Consider the following 17,258-nt stretch of genomic DNA (forward strand, 5'->3'; position numbering starts at 1 on the left):
CTACCAGGTCTAACTAAACCATGTCCCTCAGTACCATATCTGCATGGTGGAGTTCTCCAGGAGTAAGAAGTCCACCACTACCCTAGGCAGCCTGTTTCAGAGCTTGACAACCCTTTTTGGGAAAAAATTCTTCCTAATGTCCAAACTAGACCTCCTCTGGTGCAGCTTGAGGTAGTTTCCTCTTGTCCCATGACTTGTTAAGGGTGTCCCAATACCTGAGGTACCACCACACCACATTAGTAGTAAAATGCTATGCTTATTAAAAAAGGAAAAGAAGAACAGTGTTTGAGGGTGTTGAGCATGGTTTTATATAAAGGCATGTGCAAAAATTCTCTCTTCACAGAGCAGAATGGTCCTGGCTCAGACCTTTGCCATCTTCCTACTGATGTAAGCACTGAAAATCTCACCTCCTGGATAGGCAAGTCCTCACTACGCTGCAAAGCCACCCTGGCCACCAGCCCCACCTTGATCTGCTACTCAACTCTGTGTTCCTTTTCATGGCAATGCCCCAGAATTCAACTGGAGAAAATGGCTTTTGTTTCCCTCAGACACTTGACTTCTCCCGCCCATCTCCTTGTCCCAGCGAGGCTGCTCAGACCTTCGATGTACTGAGTGGGCAGGAGGCCTGCAGCACCTTGCTGAGCAATGGCACAGCATCCTCCGGTATGCCCAGCCCCTCTGATTCTTGTGCCCAGCCCCTCTGCTCCACCACCCCGGGAGAGGAGGAGACCCAGTTCGGCGAAGGGATTAAATACGTCTCAGCCGAAGGGGAGGAACTGGCATGCGGCTGGGGGGGCTTCACACCTGGGTGCTTGCAGCTCTTCAACACATCCAAAGGCGTCTTGTTCTTCCTCTGCGTGGCCTCCTTCCTGCAAGGCATGACGGTGAACGGCTTCATCAACACGGTGATCACCTCCATCGAGCGGCGCTTCGACCTGCGCAGCTACCAGAGCGGGCTGATCGCCAGCTCCTACGACATCGCCGCCTGCCTCTGCCTCACCTTCGTCAGCTATTTCGGGGGCAACGGCCACAAGCCGCGCTGGCTGGGCTGGGGCGTGCTGCTCATGGGCTTGGGCTCCCTGCTCTTTGCCTTGCCCCACTTCACCACGGGACGCTACGAGGCGCGTTCGGCGGCGGAGGTGGGCGTCTGCGGGGGCAACCAGAGCCTGCCCTGTGCCCAAGCTGCCTCCAGCCTTTCCAGCTACCGGTTTGTCTTCATGCTGGGGCAGTTCCTGCATGGAATGGGGGCCACGCCGCTCTACACGCTCGGCGTCACCTATTTAGATGAAAACGTCAAGACTAACTACTCCCCTGTGTACATTGGTGAGTTGAGCTGGGGGGGCAGCTCAGCCCCGTGGGCTGGGTGATGGGCTGGGTGATGGGCTGATCCATCTGCCTTGACAGAGAACCATCTGCCTTGGCTCAAGGCCACCTTGAGCAGTTTCAAGAGAGGCACTCTCAGGCTTTTGTTGTCCATAACGGGCAAGGTGGTACTTGGAGGGATGTGGCAGCTTCCAGGGAGGTTTTCATTATTTCCAGGCATAAACTGTAGGTGTTTTCACTCCTATAGCACATGCCTTGCAGATCAGGAGGTGCCTCCTGCTCCTGGCACAGGGCCAACTCTCCAGCATGCCCAAGCATGTATGTGGCATTAGAACCTCTGGCAAACAACCATGAAGTCATACCCTGTCCGTGCAAGGGGACATCTCCCCTTTAGCACTGCAACTATCAGAATTTCCTAGAATGGATGTGAAAGTTTCCCTGGGACTTAGTGTGAGAGGGAAATCTTGTTAAAACTGGAACATCTGTCTTGTGGGGAAAGACTGAGAGACCTGGGGCTGTTTAGCCTGGAGAAGAACAGCCTGAGAGGGGATCTTAATGTTTATACATATCTGAGGGGTGGGTGTCAAGAATGGGCCAGTCTCTTTTCAGTGCCCTGTGATAGAACAATGTACAAACTACAACTCAGGAAGTTCCACTTCAACATCAGGAAAAAGTTCTTTGCTGTGAGGACATTGGAGCCCTGGAGCAGGCTGCCCAGAAAGGCTGTGGAGCATCCTCCTCTGGAGAGATTCCAAACCCACCTGGGCCATTGGGATCCTGGGCAACCTGCTGTGGGTGACCCTGCTTTAGCAGTGGGGTTGGACTAGATGATATCCAGAGGTCCCTTCCAACTCCACCATCCTATGATTCTATGAGCTGCCTGGCTTTGTTTCTCGGTGGTTCAGGGACAGGGGGGTGAGGTGGATGGAGGCTTAACATCGCAGGTCCAGGAACAAATTGGGCTGGTGCAGTGGGGCAGAGGATGCTGGGCACTGGCAGCACTGGGCAGCACCTCTCCCTGGAATGCTGCTGTTTCTCTAACAGGGCTTGTTTTCCCTTTCAGCTGTGTTCTACACTGCTGCAATCCTGGGGCCTGCAGCGGGTTATCTGGTAGGAGGAATGTTTCTAAATATTTATACTGAAATTGGCAGAGAGTAAGTGGCTGAAAAATCATCTTGTTCCTTTTCCTTTATGTTTTATGTTGCCTTTGGGGTAAAAAAAAAAAAAAAAGAAAATATTAATAATGATCTGGAAAAATGACCTGGTGCCTGGAAACGTGCCCATGGTGCTCAGTGATGTTTCTGGGGGTGTGGGGAGGCTGAGGCTGGAAGGGTGGTTTGTGTTAGTGCTGTGGCTGGAAGAAAATTGCTGACAAACCTGTCAGCTTGGATCCTTCCTCACGCTGCACTGCCTGTGCTAATGTTACTGTGAGCAGCAGGTGAAGTTTCTGAATGAGTTCCCTGGGGAGCCACCAGTAATGCTGCTCAGCCTTCCAGTCATCCAGCCAGGATGCCTAGTCCCCCTCCTTGCTTTGTAGTGTTTGGAATTGATTCTTACCTCCTTACAGGCTCTTTAGCAGATGAATGGGTTAAAAAGTGGGAGAAGGTTTCCAGGGTATGGAATGGGTTATTTCCACCAGTATTCTTGCAAAGGGTGGCTCTGGGGTGGAACAAGGATTGTAGCAACCTCCAAAGTGCAATGAAACAGGGAGAGGTGAATGTGCAAGCCAGAGATTAAAGGAGAATTAAATGTTGTAATTTCCTGGGTTCGTTAAGCATTGTGCTCTCCAGTAAGGCAGTGCTGTGGTGTGGCAAGCAGGGATGATGGATATGGCATCCCCTGTAGATCACAAAGGGAGAAGCCAGAGCTCTGTTTCCTTCACTGACATCCCTCCTCAGGTCCCCCCAGGCCCTGCCAGCTTCAATGAGAGGCACACTGAGCTGTCCTGCTCCATCTCAAACCACTGCTTCTCTCCCTTGTGTCCTCTCCGCTTCATTTCTTGCAGGACTGACATGACCCCGGAGAACACGCTGTGGGTGGGGGCATGGTGGATTGGATTCCTCGGGGCTGGAGCAGCCTCCCTCCTCATCTCCATCCCCATCCTGGGCTACCCTCAGCGCCTCCCAGGTAGACAGCTCGAGGGAATTTGGGCTGGGCCTCGTGGTACTCAAGATCACCCTGGGACTTACATCCTGATGCTCACATGTAGCTGGGGATGCTGGGGTAGAGGGAGAGCTGCCAGTGTTTACATTAGAATTCCTACATGGATTTCATCCCCATGGCTTTCCAGCTGCCTGTTTCCCTGCCCCTCCCTTGCACCTGCTGGCAGAGGGAGGATGTCATGTTGCATTATCCTCCTGCAAATCCAGAACTTCAGTTGCATCCCATCCCGTGTCTCACATGCTCCTTGTTCCGGTTTGCCTTTTGTTTTCAGGATCCCAGAGGTACATCGTGATGAGAGTGTCAGAAGCTCATCAGCTCAAGGATGGGAGCCACAAAAAAGCATCAGATCCAGACTTTGGGAAAACAGTTAAAGATCTACCTCGGTGAGAAAACCACCCCACAGCTTAGGTTCAGAGAACCCTCCCCGAAAGCAAGAGCAATGGGCTCCCGCTGAGCTTGCTTTCTGTGACGCTAGCTAAAAGGGTTGGCCTGTCTCCAAATGTGCTTTCTTACAGGGGAAATTGCAAAGTGCCTGGTTCCATCAGTGGCCAGGGGCTCTTGGCAAATGGGCTGAGTTAGAAATTGTGCTGGGGATCACGTGGGAGAGGAGGGGACCAGTGGCTGGTCCTGCCTGTGGTTTGCAGAAGCTCATGTCTGTGTGTGATGGACCATGTGTGCTCCACCTGCAGTCACAGGCATCACACTGAGTTTCACTGAGAGTGGCTTGGTGCCACCTTCTAGGTGACAGGAGATGCACAGACATTGCCACCTCATTCCCTCTCCCTGGTAGCAGTATTTCCTCCTGTCTGCTTGTGTTGGCCTCTCCTGGGCATTTGGGTGTTGTCCAAGGTCTCCTTCTCTCTATTCCCTCAGGGCTTTTGCCTGTGTTAAATCCCTGTTCTGTCCTTTTAATGTGAGAAGAGTGGAAACAAAACCCTCAGCTCTTACAGCTCCATTCCAAATCCAGGGAACAAGATATCCTGCACTGGAGCTTTCAGTTCCTTTGTTTCTTTTCTTTTTTTTTTCCTTTTGTCTTTTCATCTTGCAGCTACATTTTATGTGTTACTACTTCTTATCTCCCCTGCAAAGCAGTGACACAGCAGGATGTTTGATCACAGAGCTGCTGCTTAGCTCTGAGTTTGGGTGAGGTTTGGTAGGAAATGGTTTAAAGGGATCCTAGCTAGAAACAAGTGAGTGACCAAAATAAAGTGCAGTCTTTTAACCTGGAAACATTTGCTAGAGATCATTGAAATTCTTTGATGTTGAGTTGTATTTGAATGAAGGGCAGAGGGAGACAGTCTGCCTTATTTACAGCTTGGCTTTAGCTGGTGTTTAAACTCTGGATGCTGCAGAGATCTTGGAGTATCTTTCAGATCTTGCAGTCAATGAGGGGATTTTGCCTTTTTTGCATTTTCTCCCAGGACTGATCTTAGAGCAGAGTTTGCATCTGTGCTGCCCCATGCAAAGACAAACACTCGCAGAATCCCAGCATGGTGCAGGTTGGAAGGGACCTCTGGGGATCATCTAGTCCAACCCCCTTGCTAAAGCAGGCTCACCCACAGCAGGCTTTTCAGGATCACAATGTCTAAGTGAATTTGGAATCTGTCCAGAGAAGGAGACTCCACAACCTCTCTGGGCAGTGGGCTCCAAGGCTCCAGCACCCTCACAGCAAAGAAGTTTTTACTGCTGCTGAGGTGGAAGTTCCTTTGTTCTAATTTATCCCAGTTGCCCCTTGTCCTATCAGTGGTCACCACTGAAGAGTCTGGCCCCATCCTCTTGCCCCCCACCCTTTAGCTCTTGCTGAGCATTGAGAAGATCCCTCTCAGGCAGTTCTTCTCCAGGCTAAACAGCTCCAGGTCTCTCAGCCTTTCTTCCTCACAGAGATACTCCAGGCCCCTCAGCATCTTCATGACCCTCCATTGGACCCTCTCTGGTGGTTCCCTGTTTCTCTTGAACTGGAGAGTGCAGAACTGGACCCAGTACACCAGATGAGGCCCCAGTAGGGCAGAGTAAAGAGAGAGGAGAAATGCTGCCAAACCCTGTGCCTCTGCCAGCAGTGACTTCTGAACTTCAGTTGTGGTGTGTGCCTTTGTGCTGGCAGAGGAGGTTTGCAGCAGGTGCTCGGCACAGGAGTTTTCAGCAGCAGTCGCTCTGTGTTGTGTCAGCACAACTACTCACATTGGTCTGAAAGTCTTAGAGATTTCATAGGAAGTTTCCCAGGGGCTAAGGCAGCTTTATGATGAATATTACATTGAAGAGATTTCAATACTGTTATTAAATGGCATTCTTGACTGGCTGCCATGTTCCGAGGTCATGGCTTACTCTCAGCCAGGAAATTACATTCAAAACCTGCATTTAAATGATGATAAGGTTATGACTAAACCAAACAGACACAGGGCAGCAGAGAGGGATGAAATTCAGTGGTTGATGCTTTGCTTGCTTATCTGGAGCAAAACTCTCAACATTTCTCAGTGAAGGCTGGCTGACAGCAGGTATGGAGGCAATCTTCCCTTCACCCCTTGTTCCTCAAGGAAAAATACTGAAGGTGGGTAACTCATAGCAAACAATTCAGATGAGTCCAGACCTTGGTGTGGTTATCATTTGAAAGCAGAATCCCAACAGGCATTTGTGTTCCCTGCTTTTGATTAATAAAAGGGAAGTGCCTTCCAGGCTTGCTCCTCTGGAAACTTGCATTAAGGAGGAGATCACATCTGTGCCTGCAGCTCATGGGGGACACATGGACTGGGCTGGAGAACAAGGCCAAAGGATACTGTTGCTTTTGTTTTAGTAAGGGATGGGGTGCTGCACAGTTTCTCACAGTGGGGACAGTTAGAGTCTCACAAAGATAAGCAGATGAAACAAAATTCTATTCCATGCCATCAGGTCCTTTGTAAGCGAGCTTAATGAATTGCTGGATTCACAGTGCTGCCCGAGGGCAGGAGCTTACAGGAATGCAGCCCCTGCAGCTTAATCTCTGCCCTCAAGAGGCTTCTGTCTTAATTCTTGGGTTGAAAAGGCCTGATAAAATTGCATTTTCCTTTCTCTGGTTCCATATGACTGCTCTCATGAAATAACCTCTGCTGTCAGTGCAGAGGGATTCGAACAGAAGACACGTGGAGCTGTGCCAGGAGAGGAGGCTTTGTCCTAGTGAGCTGTAGATCACTTTGTGGGGATCACTCACTGCTCTGTCAAGCTCTCATCTTCAGCACGAGAAGCTACAGTCAGTGTTTCACTCATCCCTCCTGGATTAGTTGGCAGGGTGGGGCTTTGCTTTCTCTCATGGCTTTATTGCAGCCTTGCTGTGCTGATAAAGGGAGGTTGGTTTATGTTCCTGTGGTGCTGTCCTACCTTCCCTTGGTGGTGGTGCCAGCAGGTGTCATTTTGTGCTGGAAAAGACCTCATTCATATGTTCTAAGATTGCATCAATATCTGACTATCATTAATGACTTGTTAGCTTGTGGCCATGCTCTGGTACATTCTGGGATGTCCTGGGCATGCAGGTGTTCCTCAGAGGAGCAGGCTCTGGTTACACAGATGGTTCCAGCTCACTCAGCAGGACCATTGCCTGAGGAAAGACTACCCCTATGCACCCATATCAAGATCAGGCTTTTAGAGATGGTGGGATTCTTCTCTTGGCAGTGCTGAGCTTTCTGAAATCCCTTTGGCTGCAAGAACTGAGGACAGTCAAGACTATCAAGACATGTTTCTGTCTGGAATCAAGTGTTGTGAATTAAGAAAGTGTTGGCTTTGATAAAGTATTATATGCTGTAGCTCCTCACAACTACACCTTCTGTCTACAAACAGATTAAATTACATGAGTAAATCCTTACTCCTAAGACTGAAAGGAGTTCCTCTGCATTTTCCTACCTGCAGGTCTAACCTGAAACTTTTGGCCAACAACAGGCATGAAGTCACACTAGTGCCAAGGAACAATTCCTCTCTTTTCTCTTGAACTTTAAGAAGGTAAAGGCATTCTACCATTTCTACATCACAAGAAGTGTTTGCTCTCTGAGAGGCTTGGCTTTGTGCTTCCAAATAAAACACAATCAAAAAGGTCTTTCCTGGAAAACAGTTCAGCAAATTAAACTAATCCCAACAGCTAGACAGTGGTTGGTGTAAAGCTCCACATAATCCAGATGTAAGAAGAATGTGTGGCATTTCTGCCTTTCAGCTTCTTTGTCCTTTTGGTACAATGGAATTCTCCACTTTATGTGGATAAAGTTGCATAAATCTGATGCTGAGCCCAGCACATCTCTCACTCACAGAATCACTGCATGATAGTGGTTGGAGAAGACCTCTCAAGATCATCAAGTCCAACTCCCCTGCCAGAGCAAGTTCACCTAAAGCTGCTTGCACAGGATGGTGTCCAGCCAGGTTTTAAATGATTCTAGAGACGGAGACTCCACCACCTCTCTGGGCAGCCTGTGCTTCCAGTGTTCTACCACCCTCAAAGTAAAGAAGTCCTTCCTCATGTTTAGATGGAACTTCCTGTGTTTAAGTTTGTGCCCATTACCTCTTGTCCTGCCACTGGGCATCAATGAAAAGAGACTGGCCCCATTCTCCTGATAACCCACCCTTGAGCTATTTATAAGCACTGATGAGATCCCCCTTCAGTCTTCTCTAGGGTAAAAAGCCCCAAGTCTCATCCTGTCTTCATAAGCGAGATGTTCTACTCCCTTAATCATCTTTGTAGCCCTTTTCTGTACCCTCTCAAGCCATTCCTCATCGTTCTTGAACTGGGAAGCCCAGAAATGGACACAGTATTGCAGATGAGGCCTCACCAGGGCAGAGTAGAGGGGGAGGAGAACCTCCCTTGACCTGCTGGCCACACTCTTCTTGATGCCTTCCAGGATACCCAGTCATAGAATCATAGAATCAACCAGGTTGGAAGAGACCTCCAAGAAAATCCAGTCCAACTGATCACCCAGCCCTAAGCAATCAACCAGACCATGGCACCAAGTGCCTCATCCAGGCTTCTCTTGAACATCTCCAGTGATGGCGACTCCACCACCTCCCTGGGCAGCCCATTCCAATGGGCAATCACCCTCTCTGTGAAGAACTTCCTCCTAATATCCAGCCTATACCTCCCCTGGCACAACTTGAGACTGTGTCCTCTTGTTCTGACACGGGTCATACCACAGTCAATTTCCTCCAAAGCAGCAGGTGTTACATGACAGTGCCATTCAAGCCAGCAAGCACCCCATGGCATCCCCATTGCTGCAGGATGGCAGGGTTGTGCCTGTCTCAGAAAGAGGTTGATGTGTGGCATTGGTCTGGACTTGGCTTGGGGAAAGCCGTGGCAGAATTTCAAGCTGGTTACAAAACGCTGCCTGCAGAGCAGTGTCAACACTCTTAGTCCAATATCCAAGATAGTGGCAGATAATTGAGACCATCCCATGTGCCCAAGGGCCTCTCTGTGCCTCAGAGCTGCAATCATTCCTGGATCATCTTTCTGCATATAAGTGACACTTGGCAAGTTTTTAGCCATATCTGTGGCTCTAAATCCCAGTGGGTGGAAAAGAAAATGGATTTACTCAAGTTATACATTAAGCTTGAAGTGTGCTGAGATTGTGGGAGAAAGCTTGCTGCCTGTTTTCCAGTGGCATACAAGGTGCCTTGAAGGTGCTTCTTCCATACAGAAAGGCTTGCTTGGTATTTCCCTTGAGCTGCAAAAGATCCATGGTTGTCAGAGCTTGTTATTCTCAGGAGGAGGTGGGTGTGCATGACTAGCAGGTGTGTATGTGAGGCTATAAGACAGCTTTGTTCCCTGCTCTTGGTTGGGAGTCCCAGGATAACTACCATCAGGGACTAACAAAACCTTGAAATGCTTGAGGTTTGGTGAGGAGTGTTGTCCTTTCAGTGTTAGGCCATTTAGGAGTGGAAGATTCTCATCCTGGCCCTGATGATCACCACTGAAATCATCCATACACAAGTCGTGGGCACTCTGGATGTTAATTATATCACACACACACTGCTGGTGTCCAGTCCCCATTTTGAACATGTGCATGGGATAAGTAGACCCATCTGGTGCCCTCATGAGGTCCACAGAGAAGAGTCTCAGATTCTTTCCTCCTGGTTTAGGGGTTTGGTTGATGTCTCTCAGATTTCCCCTGTCCATTTGCTGTAGCAAACAGGACTGTAAAATATGGCCAGGGTAGGCACATCTGAGGTGCCTAAAGTTCATCAGCACAACATCCAGTAGGAGCAAGAACCACAGCAAGTTGGCACATGAAAGACATCTTATTAAAAAGCAGGTTTTAGGCACAGACTGTTTAAGGACAGGCTGTCTCCCCCAGAACACCAGCATCTCCTCCATACAGGTATACAGGGAGAGGGGAAGGTGTCCTCAGCATCCTTCCTTGGCTGGTAGGGTATGATAAATGTAAGTGGAGAAACTCACTGCTCTTTCAAACTCCAACTAGCAAAAATCTTTGGGGGGTTTGTCCTTCAAAGAGATGCAGCACAGTGAGATGCTGGTTTGCCTTGCATATGATCCTTCTGGCTTAATGATACGAGACAGACCTGAAATCAAAATGTGCCACAGTGATTCAATTCCAGTGTGTTTTTCCTTCCCAGATCAGTACTGCTGCTTCTGAAGAACCCTACCTTCATCTTCCTCTGCTTAGCGGGAGCAACTGAAGCCACCCTCATTGCCGGGATGTCCACATTTGGACCCAAGTTCTTGGAGTCTCAGTTTAGTTTAAGTGCCTCTGAAGCTGCTACCTTTTTTGGTAAGGAAATCAGGTTTTAGCAAGGTTTTCCTCTTCTGCTTTCCATCAGAAGAGCTCCATAGCCTTATTTAGAATGGAGACAAACACTCTTTGCAGTTCATTTACAGAGCAGTTCCCATCTTCAGCTATTAGATACAATCGTTTCCCGTCAGCACATCTGCACCAAGTGCATTTTCAGAGCCGTTATCTACTGACATCAGGAAGAAACATGTCACTTCTGCAGCCATCTGTTACCCTCTAGAGGAAGGCAGAATTACTGTAGGCTGTTCCATCACCAGAAAACATTAATTAGATGTTTCCTTTAATGAGGAATATCCAAACAGGGAGAGTTATTTGGTCATCATCCTGAAACTGGGAAGCTCCTCGCTTAGCTGCTGTATTGTAGATTGAGGAAGTGATGTCCATCAAGAATCAGTACTTATGATGTACTCCTCAAAGAGTCTGCTTTAAGATCTCTGGATAGGAAAAGCAACCTTACTGGGCTCATAGCACATTATATGAGCTGTTATGGAGGACCATCTACTGTAGCAAAGTCCATTGAACTTCCACCAAGAAGTCGCACAGCATCTAGGGGATTATTCTCATGCAAACACTTTGCAGTCAGAGTATTTAGACATGAAAACTCTTTGCTGACATTTCTAAACTTGCTTGTGGCTTTTTTATTCTGTTTATTTTTTTTTTCCCCCCAGGTTATCTGGTTGTTCCAGCTGGAGGAGGAGGCACTTTCCTGGGAGGATTCCTTGTGAACAAATTTAAACTCCGCTGTTCAGGAATCATCAAGCTGTGTTTACTCTGCACAGTGTCCAGTCTGCTGGCTATATTCATTTTTTTTATTCACTGCCCCAACATGCCAATGGCAGGAGTAACTCAGATGTATGAGGGAAGGTAAAAACAACCATCTTCTTGGTCTTGTGTTGCATGGCCCTGGTCAGAATAAAAGGATAAGTCAACACATGGTGCTGATGGTAGTCATATGTGGATGTGTTGGTGATGCCCAGTCAGTCTCACAGGCAGATATTGAGGGTGAGACCCAGAGCATAGATGATAATTTTATTATCTAGTTGGAGTTTCTGGAAGAGTTTCCCTCTTTAGCAAGGGAGGGGAAATCATTAGAGTGTGAAATGCTCCACTCTTCAGTTGCCTTTGCAGGATCCTCCATCTCTGTCCATAGATACCTCTATCTGGTTGGATAAACTGGATAGACTAAAAGTTGATATCTCCTTTCCAAATGGAGCTGATCTGAGCTGATCACTTGAGTTTCAGTGACCTTGGTAGCTGTGGGAAAGAGACAGCTCCAGGACACGACTCCTGTTCATGGTTAAAATTGTGTGAGACAAAGCCCTTCTCAAGGTTGGCTTTATGCTTCTCTTACCATCTCACCTTCACCTTCTCTTGCTTCTACCCATTTCCTCCTGGAAAATGCTGTTCAGTGTCTTCTCACTGACTGCTCCTGTGTTTCCTTTAGTGCTTTGCCTGGTGGCCACCTAAACCTGACTGCAGCCTGCAACGCTGATTGTGGCTGTCTACAGGAGACCTACAGCCCTGTCTGCGGGAGCAATGATGTTATGTATTACTCTCCCTGCCATGCTGGGTGCAAAAAGGTGTCTGAAAACCTCAGAAATGGTAGGAAGGTAGGTCTGAAAGCACTGTGTATCAACAAGGTGGTGACACACCTTCTTGTGAAAGTTTTGTCCAGCTCTGCAAGCCTCCTCAATTTTGAGCTTTGCTGCAAATCAATGCAAAAGCTTGGTGCAGGATGGATGCTCTCAAGCACCACCTGGGATGAAGGCTGAAGGTATCCTGAGGTCACCCTGCTTTGCTTCTCTCAGTGTGTCCAATGGGTTTTGCTTTGCTCTGGCTTAAACTGGGTTGAAATCTCTGGTAGATCACCCAGGCAAGTGGAGAGCTAATTCTTGCCCCAGTTCTTTTTTGGGATCTTCAGTGAACATGATGCACCTCATCATCTTTTCTGCATGTCACTCAGAGACAGGCAAAGGCTTGAGAAGAGTCATGGTGACATTTAGCATTCAAGGGCAGCCTGGCAAAGTTAATTTCTCTTATTGAAGAACCTGTTTTGAAACAGAGGTGTGTTGAGAATGCAGCTTGATTTCAGCTTTGCTCTGCTCTGGAAGAAAAACCAGCTGGGTTCTGTCCTCCCTGAGCTTCATTCTTTCTAAAGCTTTGACTTTCTCCACACTCTGCCTGACAAACCACCCACTGACCTTTCTTTCCCAGGTCTACCATGAGTGTGGCTGCATTGAGGAAACCCTCCTGCCTGGCCCTGATGATGCAGAAGCAGGGAAATGCAGCTCCTCCTGTGCCAAAAGACCCCTGCTCCTCTTCTTCATGTTTGTGGTGATCCTCTTCACCTTCCTGAGCAGCATTCCTGCCCTGACCGCCACTCTGCGGTAAGCATGGAATCATCTTGTCCTCCACCACTGTTGAAAGAGGCCCAAATATTCACCACTCATAGAATCACAGGATGGTAGGGATTAGAAGGAACCTCTGGAGATCATCTAGTCCAACCCCACTGCCAGAGCAGGTTAACCTAGGCCACACAGGAATGCTTCCAGGCCAGTTTTGAAAGCCTCCAGAGGAGACTCCCCAACCTCTCTGGGCAGCCTGCTCCAGAGCTCTGTCACCCTCACAGCAAAGAAGTTTTTCCTGATGTTGAGGTGGAACTTCCTGTGTTCCAGTTTGTACCCATTGCCCCTTGTTCTATCACAGGGCACCACTGAAGAGAGCCTGGCCCCTTCTTGACACCCACCCTTCAAATATTTGTAAACATTAATAAGATCCCCTCTCAGTCAGCTCTTCTTTATCCTTCTGTGGGGAAAGTGTGTTGGGAACCAACTCATTACTGGCAGCTTGAAAACATCAGGACCAACTCCCTTCCTTGTCTAGCTGGGAAAGCAAATTGAGCATTGGCTTCTCTCTCCTCTGATGGGACACACAGGTGTGCGTCCCAGTTTGCAGCAGTGTTGGGGGCACATTGCACTGGGGTGAACCTCAGCCTCCAAAGGCAAAGAAGGTCTCAAATATGCAGGACCTGAGAGTGTGGCATTGTGGGGTGGTGCCATGCAGTCTGGCAGCATTTTGAAACCATTCCCTTTCTGTTCCCCAGGTGTGTCTCCGACAGGCAAAGGTCCTTCGCGCTCGGGATCCAGTGGATCGTGGTACGAACACTAGGTACGGAGCAGAGTGACTCTCAGAACGGTCTGTGGGCTTTGTGGAGCATGAGCCAAGCTGTTACCCAAGACTAAAACACCTTGGGTTGGAAAAGAAGTGGGTAGGACATGAGCTGTTGAATGATTTCTTTTGTTTGATGTCATTCATAAGAACCTCATTTCCTTTCCATGCGATTTGCAAGCTGAATGAAGGGCTCTATAGCATGTCACAGGTGAGGTAATGGACCGAGGGCCTGGCAATGTGTCCTTATTTTCAGAAAACAAAAAGGGGCAGAGCTGATGAAGCTCCTGTGTGTCTTTTGGCTCTTGTCAGGTTGGTCAAAAGACCCACAGGACTCTCAGGTGTCTGTACTCAGCATATTTTGGATACCTTCTGGCTCTAGACATTGCAGGATGAGTTTGCTTAGCCATGGTGGTAGCAGAGCCTGATGCTTTTCTCCACGCATCTTGCCTCTGACAAGCTTGGTGCTACCCAAACTGAAGGTCCTCTCTCTTTTCCCACAGGAGGCATCCCTGGCCCCATTGCCTTTGGGTCCATGATTGATAGATCCTGTCTGCTGTGGCAGGACCAGTGTGGTGAGCAAGGCTCCTGCTACGTGTACCAGAACTCAGCCATGAGCAGGTACACCCTCGTCGCTGGACTGGTCTACAAGGTGATGCTGCCTGTTCCCTTCACTCTCTGATAAAACCAGCAGGTCTTCAGGAGACAGTGTAATTAGCTTTTCCTGATCTGTGCCCCCCCATCCCCTGCCCAAATTAGACCTTCCCACCAGAAATGTTCTCAGGGAAGGCAAAAGCTTCATTTGGTTTTTGCTAGGTAATGGTGCTCAAGGCACCATTGTTCTCTAAAATTCTCATTATTTGCCAGGCTTACAGCTTCTGCTGCACCATATGAAGCAGCCTTCTCTTCTCCCAACAGCTGCCAAAGTGATTTTTGCTAGAAATGGAGTAAAATACACAACTGCAGTGTGTTAGTGAGAGTGAGGGATGGCATCGTGGGCAGGCTGTAAATAACCATTCCCCGATCACTGCTAGAAAATAAGAGAGCTTAGCTCTATGTTTCTTATTTATTAGCTGAAAACCATCATTTTAACTGCTCCCAAGCAAGCACTTACCCTAGAAAGTGGTGGTTAGCAGTTGCTGTGATAAAAAGGTTTTCAAAAGCCTTTCAGCAAATGGCTCAGGTGGTGTTGATCCACAGCTCTGTGCTCCAGGTGACTGTGGGGCTGAACAGCTCTTCAGATTCTCACTGTCCCACTGCAATGGGGCTTGCTAAGCTCAGAGTCTTACCCCCTCCAGCATCATCTGAGAGGAAATGACCTCAAATTGCACCAGGAGAGGTTTAGATTCGATATTAGGAAAGCTTCTTCTCTGAAAAGGTTCTTTAACAGTGGAACAGGCTCCTCAGGGAGATGGGTGCATACACCATCTCTGGAGGTGTTTAAAAGATGGAGAGATGTGGTGCTGTGAGGGACATGGTTTAGCACCAGACCTGATGATGATTGGACTCAATGAACTTGAAGGTCTTTTCCAACTGAAATGATTGTATGATTCTATGACCTCTTCTCCAAAGCCTGGTCAGCAAATCTCATCCCAGATGAGAGCTAGGCACCTGGTCTGGGGAGAGCAGAGGGTAATGAGATGTCTTCATGGCTGCAGGTGCTTGGGACAACCTTCTTTATAGTCGCCTGTTTACTCTACAAACCTCCACCAGCAGAGTCAGCTCCAGGCAGCTCAGACACATCTGACAATGGTAACAGTGACCTCCAGGAACACAAAGCTTCACTGCCAGCTGAAGAGGATGTCTAGTGCTGGACACGTGCAAGTGACTTTCTCAGCCTCAGAAATACAATGAGAGGATGTTATGCAGTAATATTATCACTTTTTTTTTTTTTAGTTCAAGATAAATAATTTAATTAACCATTGGTATGTTTGTTATTTTCCTAACAGCAGAAGCACATTCCAAATGGTGTGCTGATGCCATATGCAGTTATTTTCTTTAATTTAATTTAAAGAAAGGGCTACCATAGCTTTACCTCTGTGACAAGCCAGGACCACATTCTCCACTCGTGGAAATAAGCACCAGTAACTCCAATGGAGCACATGGGATTTAAATCACCAGAGGACCTGGGCTCTAAATATCTCAGTTGTAAAGTCAACTGTAGCAAAACTTTTGCTGGGACTTCTTAAGCCTGAGAAGAGCCCTGCTGTCCTGAGGTCTGCATGGCAGAGAGGACAGCTGGCCCTTAAAACTGCTGTATGCAAAGCACACGGCCCCGACATGTCCTCCTGCTTCCTGTGACACACAACATTGCTCCTTTTGTTCAGGGGCAGGTTATCTAATTATGCAAATTTGTCTTACTGTGCAATGGGAAATGGGTCTGAGAAGAGATTTGTCTACCAAATTCATCAGTACACTACAGGCAGCCAGCCCCCAGAGCTGCTGAGTGCTGCACATCCACTGCCTCACTTCATCGCAGGGTTTACACCCTGGTGACACTTCAGTTTCTTTCATTCCAAGCTGATGCCTTTTGTAATGTACTGTGCAAAACTTGAACTTTCTTCTTGCTGTTTGTTGGGTGTGGGAAGACATGGGGTACAGATCTATGCATGGTGTGGGAAGACATGGGGTACAGATCTATGCATGGTGCGGGAAGACAAGACATGGGGTACAGATCTATGCATGGTGTGGGAAGACAGGGGGTACAGATCTATGCAATGCTTCTCTGTGCTTGCTTCATAAAGATGGTGAGTTCAGGTAGGTGAGAAAAGTCAGAAGGGATTAGATTTGTCTCTTCACCTCTAGCTTAAAGGCTAGCTTGCCCTAAGGACAGACTGCCTTGTGGACAGGAGATGCTGACTTGTAACTGGCTTGCTTGTGAGTAGAGAAGGCAGTGTTCCCCAAATGATCTTTGAATGTGCACTTGCAATATTGACCAAGACCTTCCTCAGGGGGGAAAGGTGGAATTTGGGGGGGTGTATGTCTGGCTTCCCTCTCAACCTAGCTCAGGTGAGGTTAGTGCTTAGTATGCCTGTGTTTGCACAGCCACATAATCCAGGTACAGCTCTGAGGGAGGGCTGTAGCCAGCCCCTGCACACCTACACTGCAGAAATCCTGTTCATGGGGACAGGACCTACATTGCTGAGCTGCAAAACTGTCCCTTCTTTTGTGCCAGCTGCTACTTTGCAGATGTTTTTGTATATTTTCTGTATTTGTGCTTTTGTAAATGGAGACAGGAGGGGCATTTGTTTCCTTTGTTAGCAAAGGACCAACTCTCAGAGAAAAAGTGAAGCCAATCCTGTCTCAGACAAGGATGGTAGTGCTGGGAGTGTGGTCAATCTTCAATGAGAAGAAAGCAGCTTCTTCCATTCACAGATTCCCTCCACCAAAGCCAACTAGTGACCTTCTTTCTTCCCAGCCTCAGTCAAGTGCTGGGAGAGACTTGAGTATCCCCAGTAACTGCTGGAAAGATTAGAAGTGCTAAGGGTGAGATGGAGAGTGGCTTTTGGCTGCTTGAACATGGGCAGCTGGTGCAGCTTTGATGGGGCACAGCATGCAGGAGAGCCCTCTTTGTTCCAGGGAGGCAGGATGAGACTCCCTGATAGAGCAAGCAATCCTGACACCATCCAAACACCAGAAGCTTCTTCACAACCTCCACCTGGGTTTGGAGCTACCTACAAACATGAACCTGTCTCCAAGCCTTGCCCAAAAGTTGCCCTTCCCAGCTTACATACACTTTGGGTACAAAGCAGGGATCTCAGATGGGGAAAATGCACGAATGTATTTGGGGAACACCTTTTATGCCTGATATATTTATGAAAGGAAGAAGGTTTTCCTAATATATATATGGAT

General features: G+C 48.2%; 1 protein-coding gene across 1 annotated transcript; it reads left to right on the top strand.

The window, feature by feature from the left end:
• The first annotated feature begins 497 nt into the window (after positions 1 to 497).
• On the top strand, positions 498 to 15,214 carry SLCO4A1 (solute carrier organic anion transporter family member 4A1). The gene is made up of 11 exons (XM_054392050.1): positions 498 to 1,323; positions 2,387 to 2,477; positions 3,329 to 3,450; positions 3,758 to 3,869; positions 10,063 to 10,217; positions 10,907 to 11,102; positions 11,683 to 11,848; positions 12,453 to 12,625; positions 13,342 to 13,406; positions 13,910 to 14,058; positions 15,065 to 15,214. Exons 1-11 carry the CDS (start codon positions 498 to 500, stop codon positions 15,212 to 15,214), a joined length of 2,205 nt encoding a protein of 734 aa, XP_054248025.1.
• The last annotated feature ends 2,044 nt before the right edge of the window (positions 15,215 to 17,258 follow it).

Source organism: Indicator indicator, chromosome 24, assembly GCF_027791375.1.
Source record: "Indicator indicator isolate 239-I01 chromosome 24, UM_Iind_1.1, whole genome shotgun sequence".
In the NCBI taxonomy this organism is placed as follows: Eukaryota; Metazoa; Chordata; class Aves; order Piciformes; family Indicatoridae; genus Indicator; species Indicator indicator.